The sequence below is a fragment of the Leptodactylus fuscus genome, chromosome 3 (genome assembly GCF_031893055.1).
Source record: "Leptodactylus fuscus isolate aLepFus1 chromosome 3, aLepFus1.hap2, whole genome shotgun sequence".
NCBI lineage: Eukaryota > Metazoa > Chordata > Amphibia > Anura > Leptodactylidae > Leptodactylus > Leptodactylus fuscus.
The window spans coordinates 72,917,767-72,932,308 of NC_134267.1; the positions used below are offsets into that span (position 1 = coordinate 72,917,767).

The following is a 14,542-nucleotide window of genomic DNA, read 5'->3' on the forward strand; positions in this document are numbered from 1 at the left end:
ATGATCACAATTACCAATGCATACATCAAATAACAGAAATTATTGTTAAATTCAGGCACTGCAGAATCGCTACAAATTTGTGGTTGCACACTCCATAGTAAATCTGCAGCAATTTAAAGTACGATGCATGTGCATGGAGTTTTAAACACCTCTTTCACTTACAGGGGGGGGGGGGGGGGAGTAAAGCAAAGACTAGTATGCTGTAGATTTTCAAATCAGTAGCATATCGATTACATTGTGGAGATTAACTTTTAGACGTTTGGTGAACTACATAGCAGACCCTTAAACAGGCATAATTTGTGCATAAATGCAAGGTCAAATTTTAACACCAGGCAAATCGCTGCAAGTGTCCAGGTCTACAGAGCTTGGGACGCAGTGAGCAATTCTATCAGTACTAACTGCTCTTAAATCCTAGCCTCCTCAACCTTTCCCTGTTTCAAATGCCAATGCCTGCAGCATGGAAAAGGCAAGGAGTTCATGTGAGAGTATTAAAGAAATAGGCTCCCAATGCCCCTGCCCAGGGGCGTAACTACCGTGGTAGCAGCAGTAGCAGCTGCCACAGGGCCCGGGCCATTAGGGGGCCCGGTGACAGCCGCTACCGCTGCGTTTTTTTTTTTTTTTAAAGTCCGTTACGGGCCCTATTCACTTGCCGATCCTGGCTGGGCCGGGATCGGCAAGTGACACCGCGGGGCCCACAGAGGCTATCATTATACTCGTTGGTCTTTGCAGACCCCCGAGTATAATGATCGGCGCACCGGGAGGGGTAAGGTAACATAAAAAACAGTGTTACTTACCTCTCCACGATCCTGCCAGGCCTCCGTCATTCGTGTCTGACGTCTCTGACGTCACATGACCCAGGCCAGCTTCCCGGGTCATGTGACGTCTGACGTCATTAAAGCTGGACAAGAGCGGACAGGACAGCCGACAGGAACAGGTAAGCAACTGTCTCTGTTCTTTTAATGGTTTTAATCCCCCGGGTCTCCGATTATTATACTCTGGGGTCTTTTCAGACCCCAGAGTATAATAAATGTTTATAGGTGTCCACAGTGGGACATATGGGGACACTATGGGGGATAATACTGTGTGTGCAGGGGCACTATAGGGGTTAATACTGTGTGTGCATTGGACACTATAGGGGTTAATAATACTGTGTGTGCAGGGGACACTATAGGGGTTAATACTGTGTGCATTGGACACTATAGGGGTTAATACTGTGTGTGCATTGGACACTATAGGGGTTAATACTGTGTGTGCATTGGACACTATAGGGGTTAATACTGTGTGTGCATTGGATACTATAGGGGTTAATACTGTGTGTGCATTGGATACTATAGGGGTTAATACTGTGTGTGCAGGGGACACTATAGGGGTTAATACTAGAGATGAGCGAACACTAAAATGTTCGAGGTTCGAAATTCGATTCGAACAGCCGCTCACTGTTCGAGTGTTCGAATGGGTTTCGAACCCCATTATAGTCTATGGGGAACATAAACTCGTTAAGGGGGAAACCCAAATTCGTGTCTGGAGGGTCACCAAGTCCACTATGACACCCCAGGAAATGATACCAACACCCTGGAATGACACTGGGACAGCAGGGGAAGCATGTCTGGGGGCATAAAAGTCACTTTATTTCATGGAAATCCCTGTCAGTTTGCGATTTTCGCAAGCTAACTTTTCCCCATAGAAATGCATTGGCCAGTGCTGATTGGCCAGAGTACGGAACTCGACCAATCAGCGCTGGCTCTGCTGGAGGAGGCGGAGTCTAAGATAGCTCCACACCAGTCTCCATTCAGGTCCGACCTTAGACTCCGCCTCCTCCGGCAGAGCCAGCGCTGATTGGCCGAAGGCTGGCCAATGCATTCCTATGCGAATGCAGACTTAGCAGTGCTGAGTCAGTTTTGCTCAACTACACATCTGATGCACACTCGGCACTGCTACATCAGATGTAGCAATCTGATGTAGCAGAGCCGAGGGTGCACTAGAACCCCTGTGCAAACTCAGTTCACGCTAATAGAATGCATTGGCCAGCGCTGATTGGCCAATGCATTCTATTAGCCCGATGAAGTAGAGCTGAATGTGTGTGCTAAGCATGGAGACTGGTGTGGAGCGATCTTAGACTCCGCCTCCTCCAGCAGAGCCAGCGCTGATTGGCCGAATTCCGTACTCTGGCCAATCAGCGCTGGCCAATGCATTCTATTAGCCCGATGAAGTAGAGCTGAATGTGTGTGCTAAGCACACACATTCAGCACTGCTTCATCACGCCAATACAATGCATTAGCCAGTGCTGATTGGCCAGAGTACGGAATTCAGCCAATCAGCGCTGGCTCTGCTGGAGGAGGCGGAGTCTAAGATCGCTCCACACCAGTCTCCATTCAGGTCCGACCTTAGACTCCGCCTCCTCCGGCAGAGCCAGCGCTGATTGGCCGAAGGCTGGCCAATGCATTCCTATGCGAATGCAGACTTAGCAGTGCTGAGTCAGTTTTGCTCAACTACACATCTGATGCACACTCGGCACTGCTACATCAGATGTAGCAATCTGATGTAGCAGAGCCGAGGGTGCACTAGAACCCCTGTGCAAACTCAGTTCACGCTAATAGAATGCATTGGCCAGCGCTGATTGGCCAATGCATTCTATTAGCCCGATGAAGTAGAGCTGAATGTGTGTGCTAAGCACACACATTCAGCACTGCTTCATCACGCCAATACAATGCATTAGCCAGTGCTGATTGGCCAGAGTACGGAATTCGGCCAATCAGCGCTGGCTCTGCTGGAGGAGGCGGAGTCTAATGTCGGACCTGAATGGAGACTGGTGTGGAGCGATCTTAGACTCCGCCTCCTCCAGCAGAGCCAGCGCTGATTGGCCGAATTCCGTACTCTGGCCAATCAGCGCTGGCCAATGCATTCTATTAGCTTGATGAAGCAGAGTGTGCACAAGGGTTCAAGCGCACCCTCGGCTCTGATGTAGCAGAGCTGAGGCTGCACAAGGGTTCAAGCGCACCCTCGGCTCTGATGTAGGAGAGCCGAGGGTGCACTTGAACCCTTGTGCACCCTCAGCTCTGCTACATCAGAGCCGAGGGTGCGCTTGAACCCTTGTGCACACTCTGCTTCATCAAGCTAATAGAATGCATTGGCCAGCGCTGATTGGCCAATGTATTCTATTAGCCTGATGAAGTAGAGCTGAATGTGTGTGCTAAGCACACACATTCAGCTCTACTTCATCGGGCTAATAGAATGCATTGGCCAGCGCTGATTGGCCAGAGTACGGAACTCGACCAATCAGCGCTGGCTCTGCTGGAGGAGGCGGAGTCTAAGATCGCTCCACACCAGTCTCCATTCAGGTCCGACATTAGACTCCGCCTCCTCCAGCAGAGCCAGCGCTGATTGGCCGAATTCCGTACTCTGGCCAATCAGCACTGGCTAATGCATTGTATTGGCGTGATGAAGCAGTGCTGAATGTGAAGATCGCTCCACACCAGTCTCCATTCAGGTCCGACATTAGACTCCGCCTCCTCCAGCAGAGCCAGCGCTGATTGGCCGAATTCCGTACTCTGGCCAATCAGCACTGGCTAATGCATTGTATTGGCGTGATGAAGCAGTGCTGAATGTGTGTGCTTAGCACACACATTCAGCTCTACTTCATCGGGCTAATAGAATGCATTGGCCAATCAGCGCTGGCCAATGCATTCTATTAGCGTGAACTGAGTTTGCACAGGGGTTCTAGTGCACCCTCGGCTCTGCTACATCAGATTGCTACATCTGATGTAGCAGTGCCGAGTGTGCATCAGATGTGTAGTTGAGCAAAACTGACTCAGCACTGCTAAGTCTGCATTCGCATAGGAATGCATTGGCCAGCCTTCGGCCAATCAGCGCTGGCTCTGCCGGAGGAGGCGGAGTCTAAGGTCGGACCTGAATGGAGACTGGTGTGGAGCGATCTTAGACTCCGCCTCCTCCAGCAGAGCCAGCGCTGATTGGCCGAATTCCGTACTCTGGCCAATCAGCGCTGGCCAATGCATTCTATTAGCTTGATGAAGCAGAGTGTGCACAAGGGTTCAAGCGCACCCTCGGCTCTGATGTAGCAGAGCTGAGGCTGCACAAGGGTTCAAGCGCACCCTCGGCTCTGATGTAGGAGAGCCGAGGGTGCACTTGAACCCTTGTGCACCCTCAGCTCTGCTACATCAGAGCCGAGGGTGCGCTTGAACCCTTGTGCACACTCTGCTTCATCAAGCTAATAGAATGCATTGGCCAGCGCTGATTGGCCAATGTATTCTATTAGCCTGATGAAGTAGAGCTGAATGTGTGTGCTAAGCACACACATTCAGCTCTACTTCATCGGGCTAATAGAATGCATTGGCCAGCGCTGATTGGCCAGAGTACGGAACTCGACCAATCAGCGCTGGCTCTGCTGGAGGAGGCAGAGTCTAAGATCGCTCCACACCAGTCTCCATTCAGGTCCGACATTAGACTCCGCCTCCTCCAGCAGAGCCAGCGCTGATTGGCCGAATTCCGTACTCTGGCCAATCAGCACTGGCTAATGCATTGTATTGGCGTGATGAAGCAGTGCTGAATGTGTGTGCTTAGCACACACATTCAGCTCTACTTCATCGGGCTAATAGAATGCATTGGCCAATCAGCGCTGGCCAATGCATTCTATTAGCGTGAACTGAGTTTGCACAGGGGTTCTAGTGCACCCTCGGCTCTGCTACATCAGATTGCTACATCTGATGTAGCAGTGCCGAGTGTGCATCAGATGTGTAGTTGAGCAAAACTGACTCAGCACTGCTAAGTCTGCATTCGCATAGGAATGCATTGGCCAGCCTTCGGCCAATCAGCGCTGGCTCTGCCGGAGGAGGCGGAGTCTAAGGTCGGACCTGAATGGAGACTGGTGTGGAGCGATCTTAGACTCCGCCTCCTCCAGCAGAGCCAGCGCTGATTGGTCGAGTTCCGTACTCTGGCCAATCAGCGCTGGCCAATGCATTCTATTAGCCCGATGAAGTAGAGCTGAATGTGTGTGCTTAGCACACACATTCAGCTCTACTTCATCAGGCTAATAGAATACATTGGCCAATCAGCGCTGGCCAATGCATTCTATTAGCTTGATGAAGCAGAGTGTGCACAAGGGTTCAAGCGCACCCTCGGCTCTGATGTAGCAGAGCTGAGGGTGCACAAGGGTTCAAGTGCACCCTCGGCTCTCCTACATCAGAGCCGAGGGTGCGCTTGAACCCTTGTGCACACTCTGCTTCATCAAGCTAATAGAATGCATTGGCCAGCACTGATTGGCCAGAGTACGGAATTCGGCCAATCAGCGCTGGCCAATGCATCCCTATGGGAAAAAGTTTATCTCACAAAAATCACAATTACACACCCGATAGAGCCCCAAAAAGTTATTTTTAATAACATTCCCCCCTAAATAAAGGTTATCCCTAGCTATCCCTGCCTGTACAGCTATCCCTGTCTCATAGTCACAAAGTTCACATTCTCATATGACCCGGATTTGAAATCCACTATTCGTCTAAAATGGAGGTCACCTGATTTCGGCAGCCAATGACTTTTTCCAATTTTTTTCAATGCCCCCGGTGTCGTAGTTCCTGTCCCACCTCCCCTGCGCTGTTATTGGTGCAAAAAAGGCGCCAGGGAAGGTGGGAGGGGAATCGAATTTTGGCGGACTTTACCACGTGGTGTTCGATTCGATTCGAACATGGCGAACACCCTGATATCCGATCGAACATGTTTTCGATAGAACACTGTTCGCTCATCTCTAGTTAATACTGTGTGTGCAGGGGACACTATAGGGGTTAATACTGTGTGTGCAGGGGACACTATAGGGGTTAATACTGTGTGCATTGGACACTATAGGGGTTAATACTGTGTGTGCAGGGGACACTATTGGGGATAATACTGTGTGCAGGGCTTACTAAGGGACATAATAGAGTGTGGAGGAGGGGGTCAGTCGAGGTCTTCGGCATCGGTTTGGGGAGGGGGGGCCCCATGTCAAAAGTTCGCCACGGGGCCCCGCCATTCCTAGTTACGCCACTGCCCCTGCCAAGATTAGCACACAGGGCAATGGTTATATATAAGGGAGCATTATACTATGTGTAGTCATGATGTGGCGGCATAAATAAGCATTACATTATGTGGGGGTATCATGTGGGTCTTAAGAGGGCATTATACTATGCAAGGGCATGAAATGAGGGAACATGGGGCCCTATACTGTGTGAATTATATTGTGTAGAGAGTTACTAAATGGACATTATACTGGGTGAGGGCTGTAAGGGGGGGGGGGGGGGGTCATTCACAGTAGCATAACGGTGTATTACATTTCAACAAACCTCAGTTCTACAAACATGTTGCAACTACAACCATGGCAGTTTTAAACCAGCAGTATATCAAATATTGTCCTGAGTCTCTCCCTACAATTTTCAACCTTTGTAATACAAAAGTCTAAGGCTGCAGAAGACCTACATCAATTCCGGTAGGTGTGCCACAGTGATACCGTATATACATTTTATATTAGGTACTAATATAAGTTTGGATGAACACCTTTCTGCACTTTTTTTTAATGTAGATTGTGAGACCCACATAGAGCTCACAATGTACATTTTTTCCCTATCAGTACATCTTTTTTCGAATATGGGATGGAAATCCATGCAAACACGGGGAGAACATACAAACTCCTTGCAGATTATTTTTGCCCTTGGTGGGATTTGAACACCAGGACTCTAGCGCTGAAGGGCTGCAGTGCTAACCACTGAGCCACCGTGTGGCCCTCAACACCTTTCTGCACTTGATATCTTTTAGATTGTCCTTCAAATAAAAAAGGATACGAGGTACAGCAAAAAATTGTGCAAATACATGAAATGAAGATCCCCAGGCTATTTGCCATGGTGCAATGTATGTTAACACATATTGCAGTTTATGAAGAAGGTCACATATCTAGAAAAGAACATAATGAGTAGTAAAAAAAATTATCCTGAGAGTTCGGAACATATTCTGATCTACGTTGGTTCACCTGTACCAAGAGAGGAGCAGGTATTGTAGACATAACATAAAAATGCTCAAATACACCCTTTTAGAGTCATGCGAATCAGCTTTTGCTACATTAATTCATCTCCATGGATACAATTATCTGCATAATTACAGTATGCAGTGATGAATACCAACCAAAAACTTGCTGCATAAAACGTCCGATTGTCGACATAAAAGAAAATCTAGCATTTCCAGGAAATATGGTAACTATAGCTATTTGTGCATGATTTTCTTAAGAAAATGAACAAATAACGGTCATTTTCTAAAGTAATAAACTTAAATAATAATGTGCATAGTCAGATTGCTTTGTACAATGCACGTTTTTACAGCTGGTCCCTGGATTGAAATCATAACTAAACGTTCAAACAACTTTTAAATTTTTGGCAGTGATAATACTTTAATAATACATTTTGGCTCCATTCTGTGGAATCCTGCACCTCTTTATTCTCTCTGATGTTCTGTATTGAGAGCTGTTCCTACATGACTGTAAATTTAGTATGGTCTTGGAGTACAGGCTATGTAAAATATAGAGAAAACTAGCAGGAGGACCTGGCTTTGCACGGGTTTATTTCATTTTTTGTTTGCATAGTGGCCCTATAAGACTTGCACAGTTTTTCACTCGTGTATTTTGTATGTAGTTTGTGTGTGTGTCTCTGCCGTGACTTCGTCTGCGTGTTGTTGGTATCGATGATCCACCTATATTCAGAAAATTGCTGCCGTTGATGGTTTGCCTGTGCAGGCATTTTGGAAGCCTTTAAGCTGTCCTGCTGCTGAACTTGTTCCTCACACCATGCCTGTTATTGTTCCGGCATCTCAGCAGCTAGCTGGGAAGCCATATAATGAGCCTGTAGTTGGCGTTGATGATCCGCCTGCTTCAGCATTCCAGCAGCTGTGAAGCTGGCCTGCCACTGAACTCATTCCTTGCGCTGTGCCCGTGATTGTTCCAGCATCTCAGCAGCTAACCGGAAAATCCATATAATGAGCATGTTGTTGGCGGTGATAATCCGCCTCCTCTGGCGTTTTGGCAGCTGTTAAGCTGGCCTGCTACTGAACTCATTCCTCGCGTTGTGCCCATGATTGTTTCAGCATCTCAGCAGCTCACTGGGACACCATATAATGAGCGTGTTGTTGGCACGTATGATCCCCGTTAACTCCACTTGAGGAAAACGCTGTAGACTTCTGTCTATATTCATAGCTATCATTGTTTCAGAATTTCGCAACAAATTAAATTTTCTTATTCCCGACATGTTTAAAAGTAGCAAACTGCCAATTTGGATTAAAGGTGTTTTACCTCCAGTGTGTCAGTATGTTGCCTGGAGCTGATCAGATAATATGCAAATGTATGTACACAATCCACTGAGGGTTAGATGAGTGTTTACACAGAGAGATAACAGACCTGGGACCTGAGATAAGCTGCTGCAAGAGCAGTTTAATATAGTATGTGAACAAAAATTCATAACAGTCATGAAGCCATGTCATTTACCGGGATAAAAAGTAGCTTATGTTTTAATCGAGGTTACAATCTATCTATGTGCCGAATTTCATTCAAACCCGTTCAGTCATTTTTGCATGATTGAATAACAAACACACAAACATCCAAACTTTCACATTTATAATATTAGTGGGATGAGGGGAGGGTCACTTCAAATAATTACATCTCGAACATTATAAAACCTACAAATTGCCTTTTATTGTCATATGAAAGAAGGACACTAAAGTTGCTATCTATATTCTTTCCAGAGATATCAATGGTTGAAAATGCAGTCAGGATAAGGATATTTATATACAGCTGCACAATATATGTATACATACTGTATATATATATATATATATATATATATATATAATTGATATAAATATCCCAATTGTGACTGTGAAGAAAATGAATGACCAGAAAAAAGGTATAAAACTTAAAAGGGTATTCCCATTGCAAGCCGATGGTTGATCAGTTAATGGTAATGGAGGGGGTGTACATCTCACCTAGACTACTAAGGTTGGGGAGGTGATAAAACTCCAGAAAGAATGTTTCTCAGCAGATAATTTTGTCTGCTGAGTGTTATTTTAAAGTTCCGGTTACTGGGCTGGATTTTTAGGAATGACAGGTAGGATTGGTAGTGGGACCTGTCATTCCACCCCCCTCCAGTCCACACTTTGGGGATGTTCCGGCAGCGACTCAGCTGTTGAGAGTCTCCTCGTCAAGGAGGCTTAACAAGTCAGCTCCAGCAGCAGACCTTTGGCAGAGCTTGGCTAGGAGCAAACAGAGAGGTCATATCTTTGGAGCTGTGTCCTAAATGATTCTACTGGCTTTTGGATTTCTGCTATTATAGGTGAGGTAACCTATTCTATGTTTAGTTAGAGCCTAGCCGGGCAGGTATTTAATTTTTAGTATTGTTTCCTTTTGTTGCTGCACTACCTTTTTGAGTGAAAATAAACTCTACCTTTCTTTTGGAATAAAGGAACTGGACTTGTGTGTCCATGCCACCCCACCTAGCAACCCCAGACCCTGACACCATTAATAAATATATATATATATATATATATATATATATATATATATATATATATATATATATTATATATACACTGTATATATTTGTAGATAATTAAAAGTTACACATTTTTGCAAATATAAGTAGTTAAACATTCTGCAGAGTTTTAAAGATTTATTCTAACCATCTTAATGCTGACAGTCTGTTGTCTTGATCGGTTGCCAATGGATACGACTATGAATGCAGTAACTTTCTATGGTCTGGGACTTTTCAGGAACTCAGTCATGATTTTCTTATTGTAGCTGGTTTATCAAGAAGGGGCAGTACTTTTATCAGAAGATATCCTGACTAGAGATGAGCGAACACTGTTCAATTGAATAGGTATTGTTGGCTGTTCGAGGTATTCGTTCCCAATCAAATACCATGCGGCATACACAGTAAAAATTTGTATCCACCTCCACCTTCCCTGGCACGTTTTTTGCACCAATAACTTTTGCAGGGTAGGTGGGACAGGAACTACGACAACAGAGGCATCGAAAAAAAAAGAAAAAACCCATTGGCTGCCGAAAACATGTGACCTTCCATTCATAAGAACGTCCGCCGCCATATTCGTCAGATTTGCGGTCAGAGATAGGGAGAGAAACATATCTGCTGAGGGCTAGATAGGCATTAGCTTCAGATAGACAAGGAAAAACCAAAGAACAACAACAGTTCTTCTCAAGCTACGCACTGCAGGGAGAGGAGTCCAGCTTTCCACGGACTGTGGAAAACAGGGATACAGTACTTGTTGCTGTATATATGCAAACCAGCTTTTGTTAGGGGTGTCCCTACACAAAATAGCATGAAACCACAGCAGTTACTTCTTGCTATATACGTTCCAACCAGCTTCTATTAGGGGTGTCCCCCCAAAAAATAGCAGGAATCCACAGCAGTTACTTCTTACTATATACGTTCCAACCAGCTTTTATTAGGGGTGTCCCCCCAAAAAATAGCAGGAATCCACAGCAGTTACTTCTTGCTATATACGTTCCAACCAGCTTTTATTAGGGGTGTCCCCCCAAAAAATAGCAGGAATCCACAGCAGTTACTTCTTGCTATATATGTTCCAACCAGCTTTTATTAGGGGTGTCCCCCCAAAAAATAGCAGGAATCCACAGCAGTTACTTCTTGCTATATACGTTCCAACCAGCTTTTCTCAGGTGTTTCCCCCCACAAAATAGCAGGAATCCACAGCAGTTACTTCTTGCTATATACGTGAAAAACGGCTTTTATTAGGGGTGTCCCCCAACAAAATAGCAGGAATCAACAGCAGTTACTTCTTGCTATATACATGAAAAACAGCTTTTATTAGGGGTGTATAGACCATAAAAAGGGCATTAGTATACATCAAAAAATGCGTAAGCTAGCGCAAGGGGATGAGGATGGGGACGAGGACAGGGCGTGGAAATGCAGATGTGGAGCAAGATTGCACTCAACCAACAGCGTCTACTGTGCCTACTGCTCTTCGGCAGCAAGCATAGCGCTTCACCACAGTCCCCGGCTTGATGGCCACTTTAAGAAGGGTGCAGGGTACAACCATAACCAGGCCCAAGCACCAGGAAAAGGTGTTACAATGGATGGCAGACAATGCATCCAGCACATTCTCCACCAGCCAGTTAGTTTCTACCTCAATTCCTCCTCCTACCCAACAGTCTGGTCCTCCTTCCTCACAATGTGCCCAATCTTCCCAGCAAACTAATCCCACCTTTCCCACCTCCCAGGAGCTGTTTTCGGGTCCATTCACTGTCCCTCTCTGTGTCCCACCACGTCCTGAATCACCAGAGGTAACAGATGAGTTACTGTGTCCTTATGCACAAACACTGGAGCATCCGTTATCTCCTGTTGTTGTTGTTGACCAGCAATCGGCCCTCAGTGACGATGATGACGAGACACAGTTGCTATCAGGGCAGCCTGTTGCCATCGTCGGTATGCAAGAGGAGGAGGAGCCATCAGAGGAATTGGAAGAGGAGGTGGTGGACGACGAGGACACTGACCCGACCTGGACAGGGGGAATGTCATGCGGGGAGAGCAGTGTAGATGTGGAGGGAAGTGCAGCACCAAAGAGGGTGGCAAGAAGCAGAGGCATGTCTAGAGGCAGAGTACAGCTGCTTCACCGAAGCCAGGCCACAGCCAGCAGGGCCATAAATGTTCCCTCTTGTAGCCAACCTAGAAAAACTCCCACATCAAGGCCACAGTCTTCAGTGGTGTGGAATTTTTTTAATGTACAGTCATGGCCAAAAGTTTTGAGAATGATACAAATATTAATTTTTACAAAGTTTACTGCTTCAGTTTTTCTAATGGCAATTTGCATATACTCCAGAATGTTATAAAGAGTGATCAGCTTAATAGCAATTACTTGCAAAGTCAATATTTGCCTAGAAAATGAACTTTATCCCCCAAACCACATTTCAACATCATTGCAGCCCTGCCTTAAAAGGACCAGCTAACATCGTTTCAGTGATTGCTCTATTAACACAGGTGTGGGTGTTGATGAGGATAGGGCTGGAGATCAATCTGTCATGATTAAGTAAGAATGACACTACTGGACACTTTAAAAGGAGGCTGGTGCTTGGCATCATTGTTTCTCTTCTGTTAACCATGGTTACCTCTACATGCAGTCATCATTGCACTGCACAAAAATGGCCTAACAGGGAAGAGTATTGCAGCTAGAAAGATTGCACCTCAGTCAACAATCTATTGCATCATCGAGAACTTCAAGGAGAGAGGTTCCATTGTTGGCAAAAAGGCTCCAGGGCGCCCAAGAAAGACCAGCAAGCACCAAGACCATCTCTTAAAAGTATTTCAGCTGCGGGATCGGGCTACCAGCAGTGCAGAGCTTGCTCAGAAATGGCAGCAGGCAGGTGTGAGTGCATCCGCACGCACTGTGAGGCGGAGACTCTTGGAGCAAGGCCTGGTCTCAAGGAGGGCAGCAAAGAACCCACTTCTCTCCAGAAAAAAACATCAGGGACAGACTGATATTCTGCAAAAGGTACAGGGAGTGGACTGCTGAGGACTGGGGTAAAGTCATTTTCTCTGATGAATCCCCTTTTCGATTGTTTGGGACATCTGGAAAACAGCTTATTCGGAGAAGACGAGGTGAGCGCTACCACCAGTCTTGTCTCATGCCAACTGTAAAGCATCCTGAAACCATTCGTGTGTGGGGTTGCTTCTCAGCCAAGGGAATCGGCTCTCTCACAGTCTTGCCTAAAAACACAGCCATGAATAAAGAATCGTACCAGAATGTCCTCCAAGATCAACTTCTCCCAACCGTCCAAGAGCAGTTTGGCGATCAACAATGCCTTTTCCAGCATGATGGAGCACCTTGCCATAAAGCAAAGGTGATAACTAAATGGCTCAGGGAACAAAACATAGAGATTTTGGGTCCATGGCCTGGAAACTCCCTAGATCTTAATCCCATTGAGAACTTGTGGTCAATCATCAAGAGATGGGTGGACAAACAAAAACCTACAAATTCTGACAAAATGCAAGCATTGGTTGTGCAAGAATGGACTGCTATCAGTCAGGATTTGGTCCAGAAGTTGATTGAGAGCATGCCAGGGAGAATTGCAGAGGTCCTGAAGAAGAAGGGTCAACACTGCAAATATTGACTTGCTGCATTAACTCATTCTAACTGTCAATATAAGCTTTTGTTACTCATAATATGATTGCAATTATATTTCTGTATGTGATAAAAACATCTGACAAACACACATAAAAACCAGAGGGCAGCAGATCATGTGAAAATATAATATTTGTGTCATTCTCAAAACTTTTGGCCATGACTGTATGTGCGGCGGACATACTGCGGTTTGCGCACTCTGCAACTCCAAACTGGGTAGGGACTCTGAAAAGAGCAACCTTACAACCACTGGCATGCGCCGTCATTTGGAAGGCAAGCACTGGGCTCAGTGGCAGAGAGCAAACGCAGGACATTCGTCGTCTGGTGTTGCCGCCACTGCCTCTCCCACTGTTGCCAGTGCTGGCGCTACAGTCCAGACCAGCAGCCAGGAAACCTCCACATCTGCCTCCAACACTTTAGAGACTTCTCCCTAATCCTCCCCTTTTCCTGCCTCAGCTCCTTCTCCTGCCTTAGCTCCTTCTCCTGTACCATCATGCGCCTCTTCACAGCAACCCACCATCTCCCAGACTTTTGAGCGCAGGCAAAAGTACAGCGCTACCCACCCCCATGCACAAGCCTTAAACGTGCACATCTTCAAACTCCTGACCCAGGAGATGTTGCCGTTCTGGCTTGTGGAAACTCAGGCCTTCCGTGACCTGATGGCAAGTGCGGCATCTTGCTATGCCGTCCCTAGCCGTCACTACTTCTCCCACTGTGCCGTCCCCGCCTTGCACCAGCACGTGTCATGCAATATCAGGCGGGCCCTAAGTTCTGCAATTTTCACAACGGTCCACTTGACCACCGAAGCGTGGACAAATGCATGCGGACAGGGACACTACATTTCACTGACGGCACACTGGGTGAATGTAGTTGAGGTTGGGACTGGGTCACAATCTGGGGCGGTCTACCTCATTTCCCCACCCAACATCCCTGGCAGGGGCTCTGAACCACCACCCTCCTCCTCCACCTCCACCTCCGTCATCACATCGACCCCAGCTACCTGCTGGAAACGCTGCAGCACTGGCATGGGGAGACGTCAGCAGGCCGTGCTGAAGCTCATCAACGTGGGGGACAGACAGCACACTGCCTCCAAAGTGAGGGATGCCCTCCTCAATGAGACGGCAACATGGTTTTCGCCGCTGCTCCTGGGCCCAGGCATGGTCGTGTGTGATAACGGCCGGAACCTGGTAGCGGCTCTGGAGCTTGCCAACCTCCAACACGTTCCATGTGTGGCCCACATGTTCAATTTAGCAGTGCAACGGTTTTTAAAAACGTACCCAAATTTACTCAAGCTACTGATGAAAGTGCGGCGCTTGTGCGCCCACTTTCGCAAGTCTACAGTAACCGCTGCTAGCCTCCAGCAATGCCACCA

General features: G+C 46.8%; 1 protein-coding gene across 2 annotated transcripts in view; it reads right to left on the reverse strand.

Moving 5' to 3' along the window:
* Nucleotides 1–14,542, reverse strand: part of PCNX2 (pecanex 2) — a 383,347-nt gene that overhangs the window by 107,663 nt on the left and 261,142 nt on the right. For both annotated transcript variants that reach the window (XM_075267754.1, XM_075267755.1), the window contains one exon: nucleotides 6,822–6,930. In XM_075267754.1, coding sequence (XP_075123855.1) covers nucleotides 6,822–6,930 — 109 coding nt within the window. The remainder of the gene's footprint in view (nucleotides 1–6,821; nucleotides 6,931–14,542) is intronic.